This window comes from Hippopotamus amphibius, unplaced genomic scaffold, assembly GCF_030028045.1.
Source record: "Hippopotamus amphibius kiboko isolate mHipAmp2 unplaced genomic scaffold, mHipAmp2.hap2 H_1, whole genome shotgun sequence".
In the NCBI taxonomy this organism is placed as follows: domain Eukaryota; kingdom Metazoa; phylum Chordata; class Mammalia; order Artiodactyla; family Hippopotamidae; genus Hippopotamus; species Hippopotamus amphibius.
In genome coordinates, this window is record NW_026648280.1 from 2,823,818 (window position 1) to 2,836,450 (window position 12,633).

The window sequence follows — 12,633 nt, forward strand, 5'->3', positions numbered from 1 at the left end:
AGAAGCTCCTGGAGCCTGGTTCCTACCCTGAGCCCTGCTGAGCCCTCAAGCTGGGCTTGGTGCCCTATCCTGTCTTCCCAGCAGCCTCTTCCCCACTTCACTGAGCTTTTCCTGCCTGTGTGCTTGTCCCCTCCTATCCCTGCATTCGTCCACCCTCCAGCACTCAGGGCTGGTCAGAGGCTCCAGCCCTGTTCCTATGGGAACAGCAGCCATGAGGACCCACCTGCCCCCCATGCCTTGGCCTCTAAGTTGTCCTCCCCCAAACCTTTTTGGTCATGTTGGGCCACGTCCTGCCAACCTGACCCTTCCACTCAACCCTGAACATGTCGTGACTGTAAGTGTTCCTGGGCTTTCTGGATCAGAATGACGGGCTGAACACATACATCTCACTTAGTCCAAAAGCCCACTGAAACCACAGAGTGTTTAAAACAAACCCTTGGGAATTCCCTAGCGGTCCAGTGGTTAGGACTCCCGGCTTCCACTGCAGGAGGCCCGGGTTTGCTCCCTGGTTGGGGCACTAGGATTCCACAAGCCACATGAGGGTATACATCATGGAACAGTCTCCTCATCGGTAGATGGGTGCCTGCTGTCCCCTCGTGTCTGCAGGGCGCTCAGTGGTGGTCGAATGAAGGACCCCAGCACCATCCTTGCTGGAGAAATTCCCTGGGATGGTGGAGAAAACCCATGGGTTAGGCTAGACTTCCCAGGAGGTCCCTGCTTCCTCCTAGGAACACCGGGAGGCGAGTCTCGGCGAAAGACATTCCCCCAGGCCGCCCCTTCCTGCTTCCGGCGAGGGCAGCGCAGTACTCGGGCCGTTGTCTTGGAAACAGCTGGAGCGTGGCAGTCTTGCTCTAGGGGTTACCAAGGCGACCGCCGGGCGACCTGAAAGAAGCCTCAGGTAGGGCTCTGGGGGAAGAGCCTAGGCGGAGCGCCAACGCTGATTGGCCGGAAGGTCACGTTCCTCCCCACCCGTCACCTCTTGCCAATAGGCGCCGGGCCTGTTGTGCACATGCGCAGGATTCGAGGGTCCGTCCATCTCTGCTGTTGGTGAGTCCTAGGGCGCGGATGCAAAGGAAGAGCGGCTGCCGGGAAGGGAAGGAGACCCCCAAACCCTGCGAGTCTGCAGATCCCTCTCGGAGGAACGGGGCGCCTCTCAGTCGTGAGAGGCCCCCGAAAAGGATCATCTGCCGGCAGAGGCCGCGCCTGTCCTTGTTTGCTGAGGCTCATGGGAAACGTAGTCCGAAGGGAGGGGGCGGGGCCTTTCGGAGTAGGCGCGTGATTGGCCAGGGCGGCGTCGCCAGGGCAACGCTCGAGGGGCGGGCCGGCGGGTCTCGTGGGAGGAGGGCGGGGCCGCGCGGGGCCACTTACCAGAAGTGGCCTCGGGTGGCGGAGGTGAGCGCTGGCCCAGCTGGGTGGGCGAGGCCTTTCCACTACCTCCCGACGTGCCCTGCGCGCCCCGCCTCCGAGCCTTTGCCCGGGCCCTCCCCCCACGCGGAGCCGCGTTCCCCTCGCTGGGGAGACCTGCCTCCCGCTCCTCTGGGGAGACCTGCCTGCCGCTCCTCTGGGGAGGGCGCGCTCCGGGAGCTGGCCTGGTCCGGCCCGTCGGGAAGGCCCCCAAGTGGGCGTGTTTCACTCCAGGATCCCCCGCAGGGCCGGGACCCAGTTGCCCGCTGACCGCCCCACACACCTCGTGATTCCGTCGTGCTTTGCTTCTGCTTTTCCAGCGCGCGGGCCGTACCGTGGGTTGCGCACGGCTCTCCGCAGTCAGCGAGCGCGGTGTCTCGCGGTCCACATCAGCCCCTGCCTCGAGCCGTGGCGCAGGCCAGCCCCGCAGGGTGCCCCACTTGAGTCACTCACGATGCCCGAGGTGGTGGGGACAGGCAGCCTGGCCCAGTACTCCCCGTGCATCACGGGCCCCCGCCTCCCTGGCCACCCCCTCCCTCCGCCGCGGGGGCGCGTGCCGGGGCTCCCCGGCCTGACCCCGGAAGCCTGTGCCAACGCCGCTTGCCTCCTCTGCAGCGTCATCTGCGAACAGTTCCCAGGAAGCTCCATCGACAGCTTGCCTGCGAGTGTTGGCTCACGAGGCTTCCTTCTACTCTCAGTTCCAGCTCCGTGACCCCTCCCTCCATGAAGCTTTCCCCAGTTCAGCCTCAAGCATACCCACACCAGGGTCCTCTCTGTCGTGGCCTCAGCCCCCTGGGCTGGGGCTGTCTGCCCACAGCTGCCCTACCTTGGCTGTGGCCTTGTGGCTGGCACCCTGACCCATCCTTTCCTGCAGGTCCTCTTGGTGGCTCCAAGAAGATTCCCGGCACAACAATGCCATCCCCACTGGGCCCCCCGAGTCTGCCCTCTGTGGACCCCGAGGCCAGCCCGGAGTATCCCGAGGCAGCACGCCAGCGCTTCCGGGGCTTCTGCTACCAGGAGGCGGCAGGGCCCCGTGAAGCCCTGGCCCGGCTCCGGGAGCTGTGCCGCCAGTGGCTGCGGCCCGAGGTGCACTCCAAGGAGCAGATGCTGGAGCTGCTGGTGCTGGAGCAGTTCCTGGGCGCGCTGCCCCCTGAGATCCAGGCCTGGGTGCGGGGCCAGCAGCCAGGCAGCCCCGAGGAGGCCGCTGCCCTGGTCGAGGGGCTGCAGCATGACCCTGGGCAGCTGCTGGGCTGGGTGAGTGTGGGGTGTCGGCTTCTGGGAAGGACAGAGTGAGACTAGCTCGCGGATGACTTGCTTCTTCCCCTCAGATAACAACACATGTCCTGAAGCGAGCGCTGCTTCCGGCCACACAGAAGACAGAGGAGTCTTTGGGGAGATCCCACCCTTCAGGGCCAGTGGAGCCCCTCAGGGCAGCCTCTGGGGAGGGGTCGAAGGATGTGCAGATGGAGGGGAATGCCCAGCTCAGCTGCAGCGTGAAGGAGGAGCCTGATGGCTATGGGCAGGAGATGGGTGAGAGTGGGGGTGCATGAGGGCTGGGGGCTCCTTGAGAGAGTGCGAACGTCCCCAGCTAGGGCAGCGAACCCAGGAGAGGTTGTGCTGGAGCTGGGGGCTCCTGGAGGGCGTGTGGGTGTCCCCAGCTGGGAGGGGGACCCATGAGGGACCACAGACTGCAGACCTGGGAGCCCAGGAAGCGGGAGGGAAGGGTTGGCTGCCTGCCCGCCTGCTGTGTCCCTGGCACACACAGGACTCCTCCCTGCTGCAGAGAAGGCCCAGGCTGCAGCGACAGTGCCAGCGCCTCACCTGTGCTGGCTAACGTGGCAGCCCCTGACCCTGTCTGCCTCGCCTCCTAGCACCCTCCAGCCCCCCACATCCAGCCCAGTCCCGCGACAGGCGCCCTGAACAACAGGACCCGACCTCTGTGCCCTTCCGGCCACCCAGGATTCAGGTGAGCAGCCCCTGGTGGCAGGTGCAGGCCCACCGTGGAATAAGAGTGTCCAAGGTGGCTACTCACGGTCCTGCCCGTTGTCCAGGCTCCCTGGCCAGCACTCCCTGTGCTCTCTGCTGCCCCAAAGTGGAGTTGGTATCAGGACACCCCCTGAAGGTCCTGGGGGACAGGGGGACAGGCCAGTGCTTGGAAAGGATTTTGGCCTCAGGTCACTGGGAATCTGGTTTAGAGTGACTGGGACGGGCAGGGGCTGGCTTCCCACTTACAGAGGCGCTGGTCAGGGGCTTGGCAGCCCCCAGCATTCCCGAGCTGGCACCTGGGGGTCTGAACCCTCGTGTACGTGTGGGGAGGGACAGGGTGACCCAGTGTGGTGGGAAAGCCCTAGTGCCACCCAGCAGTCTGGCCTCCCCCGCACGCCTGAGATGAGAATGGAGACGCTCTTCCCAGGAAATGCCTGCAGCTCCCCTTCTGCCTGGGCTTTCCTCCAAGGCCGGCCAGCCTTCAGCTGCGGCCAGCTGGACACGGAAGCCCCTGCCACCTGGAGGACTTGGTTCCTGCATGTGTGCGGTGTCCTCTCCCAGCGACACTGCTCCTAATCCGCTCCACACCGAGAAGTCCCTGGGGACTCAGCCGCAGCCTGAAGGCGCCGTCGCGTCCGCCTCTGGCACCCAGGAGCTGGCCCGGCCATGTCCTGAGGTGCGAGGCTGAGCCGGCCCTCTGCCCCGCCTGCCTCGCCTGCCTCGCTGCAGCCGGGCCCCCACATCCGGGGATGCTGAGGCCCTCGGCACTTCCCCGAGGAGGATCTCTGTTACTCTGGAAACCAGAGGCCTGGGGGAGGTGGCTGGGGTCCCTGCCATTCCCTGGCCTCTTGCTCTCCACGCAGCACACGCTGTTCAAGGCCATCCAGAGGTCCGCAGCTTCCATCTGTGCGGCCAGAGCGTGGGGTGGGGCTGCTGAGAGGGAATGATGCTGGCAGCGTCTGCCAGGTGAGCCAAAAGGCAGCTCCCTTCCTGGCCCTGCGTCCCCAGCACTCACAGGTTCCCATCTCAGCTTCCCCTTTAGCCTCACCCCCGGGGCAGGTGAGGTGGGGCAGGTGAGGCGGAGGTAACCTGCCGCCCCTCAGGTGATTCGCAAGGCTGCGACCATGGGATCGGCCGGGTCGGGTGCTGGGGAGACGGGCCTCCTGTGGGTGATGGGCCGCGTCCCTGCAGGAGGAGTGGGGGCTCCTGGACCCGTCACAGAAGGAGGTGTACTGGGACGCGATGCTGGAGAAGTACGGCACGGTGGTCTCCCTGGGTGAGGACCCCTCTCCTGCGGGTCCTTGCGCGGCCCCTTGCCTCCCAGCGCTTCCCGAGAGGCACCCTGGCCGCCCGCCGGGGCCCCCAGCCCCGTCCCTCATTCGTGCCAACCCCTCCCGCCCCGGTGCCAGGGCTGGCTCCTGATGGGCCCCCGACCCCAGCAGGGTTGCCGCGCCCTCTGCCGGAGGCGCGCGCCGAGTCGGAGCCGGAGGCGCTGAGCCCCGAGGATCCCAGCAGCCTCCGCGCGGGTGAGCGGCCTCCGGCTCCCCGGTGGGGGGGGGGGGGTTGGGGGGGGAGGGGCGGAGGATGGGGGGGGAGGGGGCACGGCCTGGGGGTGCGGGCGGAGTCAGCAGGCCGCCTGGCTCTGCCGCCCCTGCTCCCCAGGAGGAGGTGAGAGCGGGAGCTCTCGGGAGGCGCCGCGGCCGGCGCGGAGCAGGCCCTACACGTGCGCGCAGTGCGGCCGCGCCTTCGGCTGGAAGTCGGTGTTCGTGATCCACCGCCGGGCGCACGCGGGCGGCGCGGCCGCCGAGAAGCCGCCGGCGGGGCCGCCCAGGCGCGCGCTGCCGGGCCCGCGCAGCTACGCCTGCGAGGAGTGCGGCCGCAGCTTCAGCTGGAAGTCGCAGCTGGTCATCCACCGCAAGGGCCACGCCGGCCAGCGGCGCCACGTCTGCGGCGAGTGCGGCCACGGCTTCGACTGGAAGTCGCAGCTGGTCATCCACCGCAAGAGCCACCGGCCCGAGGCCCCGTGAGCGCGGCCGGCGCGGCCCTGCCCGGCCCGGGGCCCGCCCGCCCTGCTGCGCCGCCGCGGCCTGGAGGCAGCGCAGAGCCCGCGAGGGTCCCCGCCGCTCAGCCTCGCCTCCGAAGCCGCTGCTCGCCCCTCGCCGGCCTCCCGCACCCCGCCTTTCGCAGAGAGAGCTCGGGGCGCCAGCCCGCGGCCGGCCCAGCTTTGGCCAGGGGACTTGCAAGCCCCCGCCTGTGACGTGGTGCTGCCCGCGGCTCTCCCTAGCGCCGGGACAGCGTGGCTCTGGTGACCAGGGCCCTTCCCGCTCCTCCTGCAGCAGCCGGGCCTGAGGTCTCCGCGTGGACGGTGTAGAAAGCCCAGGAGAGCGCGGCCGCCTTCTGTTTGCAGGCAGGTGGAAGGCTAACGTCTGTCCACTTGCGGTTTAGATTTTTAACAAGTTCCAGTCTCGTACGGGAGACGCTTCTGCATGAGAACCCTGGTTTCTGGTCCCTGCTGATCAGAGGAGTGCACCTGCCCCTCTGGCCGGCAGCGGGAGCTGCAGAGCAGCTGTGCCCACGAGCCGGGTCGGTGTCTGGCCTACCCTGGCCACACACACCACTCCCTGGCCTTGTTGTCCTTCAAGCTCTCACGTTCCAGCCAGGATGGACTTCAAGGGAACGTCTTTCCAAGTATGGATGGATGCACATGGGCTCCAAGAACAGATGTCACTTAGGCCATGCATGCTGGCAGGTCAGGGTTGCGTCCCCACAGCCCACACGGTTGGTCACTGGGTCGTAAAGCAAGAGGGCGGAGGATCAGCCGCCCGCTGCCCGTAGCCGTCCGTCTGGGTCCTGGGCGGTCACTCAGCACTTTGGCCAGTGCACTGTAGTACTTTCCTGTTGTCGCTCTCACAAACTCAGTGGCTTGGAACAACAGAAGTGTCTTGTCTAAGGACTCTGAGTCGAGTCTCCCTGGGCCCAATCACGGTGTCCGCAGGGCTGCTGTCTCCTCAAGGCTCCAAGGGGGAATCCACGTTAAGGCTTTCTCTGGTCCGTAGACGCTGCTGCATTCCCTGGTCTCTGGTCCCTTCTCGCATCTTCAAAGCCAGCAGTGGCTGGTTGAGTCTTGTGCTGCCGCCTCCTTGTCAGGACCCTCAGGGTTCTGTCTAGAGCTTCCCTGGTAACCCATGATGATCCCCCCCATCTCAGGACCGTGTCTCCTCCACGCCCCACCTACACGCCTGGTCTCATCTGCAAAATCCCTTTTACCCGTGAGATAACATTCCCAGGATCCCGGGATTAGGACATGGATGTGTTTTGAGGGTGTTTTCGTGGGAGGTGGTTTCGGGGAAACAGTTGCACCCAAGGAAGGAGCCCTCTGCAGACTTAGGCACGTGCAGGGGTGGCAGGTGGGTGTTGAGTGTGGCTGTGATCATGCTTACTGGGCAGAGGTAGGGGGACATCTAGGCTGGAGGGGGGAGCCTTGCTGCAGCCGAAACTGGGAGAGAGAAGCCTCCATCTCGGGGGGACCCGTCGTCTCCGTCCCCGGTCTTCTGAGGACCTTTGACCTGTTGACCACACTCAGGCCCGGGGAAGCAAAGCCAGGCAGGACGTGGAATTGGGCACAGGTGATCGTATTACCGAGTCCAGTTTATACTGCTCGCAACACCACAGGCCAGTAAATCAGGAGCCGAGTTGTTGGGGCAAAGAGTAGCCGCTTTATTCAGAAAGCCCGCAGATTGAGCAGGTGGTGCACTCGTGCCCCAAAGAACCATCTTGCCTGAGTTAAAATTCAGGCTTCTTTTATGTTAAAAGGGGAGGAGTAAAGTCAAACATTTCCCGGTTCAGGTCAGCCTCCAGAGAGGACGTGTTCATTTCTTCCTCCCTGCGGTCCTTCACAGGTGGGCCTGGTCAGGATGTTCCGTGTGAGCTAAACAAAGGTATTTTAGCGAATGCTCGTTTCCCGGGAGGCAGGGCTCCCAGAGATGAGTCATTATATGTAATTGAAGCTTATAGGTAACATCCCTTTAGTGATTAACTTGTAATAGAAGACAAAGCTGCGTCCCTGCTACAACCTGGTTGGCAGGCGGGAGACGAGATCTGTGCTGGGGACACTGAGGAAGAGGACAGAGCAGGGCCGAGCGCTCCAGCCGGGCCAAGGGCCCACCACGTGGGGACGGCCAGGTGCGGAGGGAGAGCGGGCTGGCGGTCTTCTCATGCAATTTTCCACGTTTAATAGTAGTTTACGTTCACTTAGAAAAATCTGAAACATACAAGAGGGCGAAGGAGCTCAGGAAACGGTCCCTAACGCTGCCGTCTTATTCTCGGTGTCCACCCACGGGGGCTCGTGTTGCACAGCTTGTGAGGCGGCTGTATGTTGTGAATCGTGTGCTCTTCCCTCACAGCGCCTGTGTTATTAGAAAAGCCTGGGGAAGCTGTTTGCTGGCTGGCAGTGTCTTTTCCCCCAAGCGCAGGCAGTCCCTTGCTGCCGCCTCGGCAGCACCCAGTGCTGTGCTGGACACTCCTGAGCAGGCACCCGGCTGCAGCCTGGCTGTTTCCGCAACACAGACCCCCCGGCAGCGGGAGTGGGGAGTTTTCGGGAGCATGGGATTTCTGTTCTTGTTTTTTTCTTTTTCTTTGTGTATTAAGACCAATTATTTTATAGTTCTGGAGGTCAGGAGTTAAGCCCAGGGTCACTAAGCTAAACTCCAGGTGCGGCAGGGTGGCGTCCCTCCTGTGAGCCCTGGGAGGACCCACTGCTGGACGTTCCCGCCCTAGAGGCGGCCCGCGCGCCGCTCACCGCCCTTCCCCGCCTTCTGGGCCAGCGTGGCCAGTCAGCTCTCTCCCAGGGCGTTGCCCTGACGCTCTCCTCTGCCGCCCTCTCCACGTCGAAGGGCCTTTGTGAGGACGCTGGGCCCACCTGTGTCGTCCAGAACAGCGTCCCGGCTCAAGGTCAGCTGATAGGGCGTGGGATTTTTAAGTTCTCAGTGCATTCATCGGTGTCTTCTGGAAACGTGGGGCCCCTCTGCCTTTCCTGCAGGAGGGCGCCCCAGCAGCTAGATCGCCCTGGACTCTCGTTTTCTACGTCCTGCTCCATCCTGTAGGCAGAACCCAAGGGCGCTGTGTTTCTGTGAATGCCAGGCAGGCTGCACCCTCCTCCCCACACGCACTCATGTGGGCCTCCTCTCCCATGAGCACAGGCCACCCCTTGGGTCACCTCCTCATGCATCTGGTCATCGTTTAAATCCTCACGTCACCCGATCCGTCGTAGTCTTCCATCGCTTTTCTATGTTTGTTGTTGTTAAATATTTATTTATTTGGTTGTACCGGGTCTTAGTTGTGGCACATGGGCTCCTTAGTTGTGACACGCAGGCTCCTTAGTTGTGGCAAGGGAACTCGTCGTTGCGGCATGCATGTGGGATCTAGTTCCCTGACCAGGGATGGGACCCGGGCCCCCTGCACTGGGAGCGTGGAGTCTTATCCACTGCACCACCAGAGAAGTCTCTTCTATCACGTTTCTTAGACCGCTTGCCCCAGCCCGTTCAGCAGGGCAGGTTCCAGAACCTACCACTTTACGTTAGAAACCGGGCCAGACGCCCCCTCCTGTGGCAGCCCCCACTGCTGCCAGCCGCTGGGCTCCCTCTGGGCTGAGACTGGGGAGGTGTCTTCCTGCCCAGTTCCATCTGCGTGCCCCGCCCCCAGTCTCCTCTGATCCTTGCGACCACCCCGAAGGCCCCTCCTCCTCACCCGGTCTCCCTCCAGCCCCTCCTCCTGAATGAAGCCTACTCGAGGTGCCCCTGTGATGGGCAGAGCCAAACTCTGACACGGGTCTGTCTGACTCGGGAGGCATCTGTGGATGTAGGGTCAAGGCCGACAGCGAGGCCCGATTCTAGGTGCCTCCCTAGCACCTGAAACCAGCAGAGCCTCCGAGGGCAGGTGGCACATCCGCCTCCCTGTGCTACTCCTGTGGTAAGAGCCCCAAGTCACAGAGCCCTCCCCACCACGTGGCTGACCCCGCCAAGCCTGCAGAATTATCCCAGCCGGCCAGGGACATCCTGCAGCAGGGGCCACCCAAGGGCCCGTGACCCTGCGTGGCGTGAGGGTCATCTACCCAGTGTATCTCCGCACGTTGTGCGTTCAGCCACCCCCCGTAGCCCTAGGGCTGGTCGAACAGAAGATGATTAAGACGGTGGGCCCCCGGGTGCAGGCTGCCCACCATGGGAGCTATGGTACTCGGTGAGGATGCTCAGAGGTAGGTAGGACACCACACCCCAGAGCTGCTGAGCAAGGCTGAAGCAGGGCCAGGAGAGCACGACTTTGAAGGGACACCACACACTCAGCCATCAAGACAGGTGATAGCTTCATGTTCTACAAAATGAAGATGAATTCAGGGACGTCCCTGGGGGTCCCGTGGGTAAGACTCCACACTCCCAATGCAGGGGCCCGGGTTCCATCCCTCCTCAGGGAACTAGACCCCGCGTGCTGCAACTAAAGGTCCTGCATGCCTCAACGAAAGATCCCGCGTGCCACGACCGAGACCTGGTGCAGCCAAATAAGTCAATAGTTTTTTAAAAATGAATGCAAATTTTGTAAAATGTTAAATTTCAGTGTAGAGATTTTTCACAGCTTTATGGAGATTTTCACATACCATGGAATTCACTCCTTGAAGGTACACAGTTCAGTGGTTTCAGTCTATTCACAGAGCTGTGCCTCCACCATCACAAATTTAAACGTTTTCTCACATTTTCCAAAGACACACACTGTGAGTAGTCATCCCCCGACTCCTCCTCCCCCCGCCCCGGCAATCACCAGTCTCCTTTCTGCCTCTGTGGAGCTATCAGAGCTTGTTTTTTTTGCTGCCGAGTAACATTTCATTGTATGCATGCAGCACACTTTGTTTATCCATTCCTAAGTTGTTGGGACAGTTTGGTTTGTTTGCACTTTTTGGTACTGTGAGTAATGCCGCTGTGAACAGGCACGTGTGAGGGGGTGTGTGACAGACGTTTTTATCTCTCTCGGGTGTAAGATTATGTTAGAGCTGGAATTGCTGATCACATGGTAACAACATGTACCCTTGAGATGACTGTTTTCTAAAGCAGCTGCACCGTTTTGCATACTCACTAGCAGTGTACAGGGTTCCAATTTCTCCACGTCTTCCCCAGCACTCATGATTGTCTTTTCATTATAATTACGCTAAAGGCTGTGAAGTGTGATAAAGAGGTGTTATAGGATCCATCTTTCTAATCATAATCAAATACATTCAGAAATAAGACCGAAAGGGCAAACTATTTTCAATTGAGATATTCTCCTGAAAAGACCTCTGGATCAAAGAAGGAATCACTATTTCACAGCACATTGACTCTTGCCCGCTGAATTGGCCAGGCCAAGAAGGGAGTCCCAACCAAATCAGACTGTGTCTTGCTGTACAATCTATTTGCTGGCATCTAAAAGGGAAAGAGTCTTTGCAGGGGAGAGGGGGAGGGGGGAGAGTACGATAGAACTTGCTTTTTCTCTATTGCGAAATGTGTGTTAGGGCCCTCAGGCCCAAGTCCGTTTGAGGGTGTGGGAGACAAATTTTGGGGTAAAGGCCAGAAGTCACGAAACCATGGCAGAGCAAGGCTCGATGGGGCTCACAGACTCTGCTGCAGGGCCTGCTCACAGGAGTCCTGCTTTCAGGGCTGGGGCGAGGACAGCGTGGCCCTGCGGAGAGGGGACCTCTCGTGCCGGCTCTCCTGGCCATGCCCGCTTGTCACTGCAGACGTTTACACAGGCAGGGACGGTATACAGACTTCAAAGACCAATCCAGAAGAGTGGAACAAATAAATCCAAAATAGAGCTCTCTGCACAGAACACTAAATAAAATAGATTATACCCTTGAACCTGAGCAAAGAAATGAGAGAGGTCACTAAGGTACGTAAGTCTAGTCATGAAAAAGGAGTAATATGTACACACTGAATAGCCTTCTATCAGAGACATAAAGAAATATAAATTTATATGAGCAACGCCATGGCCACACATTTAAAAATCCAGTGGAAGTGGATTTTTTAAAACAGAAGCCCAAGGGATACAGAAATCTATCTAGTTATTTTATGGAACTGGCTTAATCTTATGTGACTACATAAAACTCTAGTTCCTGTATAGCAAAGAGAGAGAGAAACAAGATTAAAAGAGTCTGCACTGAATCTGTGCCACCCAGTACAGATAAAAGGTTAATATCCCGAAAAGACAAAGAGCACCTTTAAATTGATAAGAACAAGGCAAACATCCAAAGGAAAGTTAGCAAAACACACAAATGGACAAGTCACGAGGAGGAACAGGCAATGTCCCTGTCATTTGAAGCCTAGACACGGGATTTAAAGTGGCTACAACTTGTGACTCTGCCTGGCAAGGCAGCAGAAAACAACCAAAGCAAGCCTCCTTGCTGGGTGCAGCAGCCTTTGAGAAAGCAAGCTGGGGACAACAGCAACATTTTAAAATAGCTGACCCTTTCACCTGGGAACACGACTTCTTGGACTTTGCCTTTTTTTTTTGAAATACAGTTGATTTACAATGTTGTGTTAGTTTCAGGTGTACAGCAAAGTGATTCAGTTATACGTATACATATATTGATTCTTCATATGTTTTCTCATATAGGTTATTACAAAATGTTGCGTAGAGTTCCCTGTGCTATACAGTAGGTCCTTGTTGTCTGTCTAATTTATAGTAGCATGTATCTGTTAACCCCAAACTCCCGGTTTATGCCTCCCCCACTTTCCCCTTTGGTAACCATAAGTTTGTTTTCTGCGTCTGTGAGTCTGTGTATGTTTTGTATACAAGTTCATGTATATCATGTCTTTTAAGATGCCACATATAAGCAATATCATATGATATTGTCTCTGGCTTACCTCGCTTAGTATGATATTCTCTAGGTCCACCTATGTTGCTGCAAATGACATTATTTCATTCTTTTTATGGCTGAGTAATATTCCATTGTATATATGTACCACATCTCTTGTCCAATCATCTGTGGATGGACGTGTAGGTTGCTTCCATGTGTTGGCTATTGTAAATAGTGCTGCGATGAACATGGGAGTGTGCGTGTATCTTTTTAAACCATAGTTTTTTCTGGGTATATGCCCAGGACTGAGATTGCACACAGCATGGCCAAAACAAATAAACAAACCCATGGAATTTCAGAGTCCACACTGTGTGTTTACATGAAGCTTAGAAATGGGCAAAGCGAATGCATGGTCAGAGGAGTGTTTA

The 12,633-nt window shown here is 59.2% G+C and overlaps 1 protein-coding gene across 3 annotated transcripts; it reads left to right on the forward strand.

Annotated features, from left to right (window-relative positions):
* Window positions 1–1,559: 1,559 nt before the first annotated feature.
* ZNF446 (zinc finger protein 446) lies at window positions 1,560–12,558 on the forward strand. Of its 3 annotated transcripts, none has more exons than XM_057719497.1 (6): window positions 1,560–2,658; window positions 2,733–2,934; window positions 3,276–3,370; window positions 4,582–4,666; window positions 4,833–4,916; window positions 5,053–12,558. In XM_057719497.1, exons 1-6 carry the CDS (start codon window positions 2,128–2,130, stop codon window positions 5,415–5,417), a joined length of 1,362 nt encoding a protein of 453 aa, XP_057575480.1. In that variant the 5' UTR covers window positions 1,560–2,127; the 3' UTR covers window positions 5,418–12,558. The 3 variants fall into 3 exon arrangements, with proteins under 3 accessions (XP_057575480.1, XP_057575478.1, XP_057575479.1); XM_057719495.1 differs by having other exon boundaries at window positions 1,560–2,571; window positions 4,830–4,916; XM_057719496.1 differs by having other exon boundaries at window positions 1,560–2,571.
* Window positions 12,559–12,633: the final 75 nt, after the last annotated feature.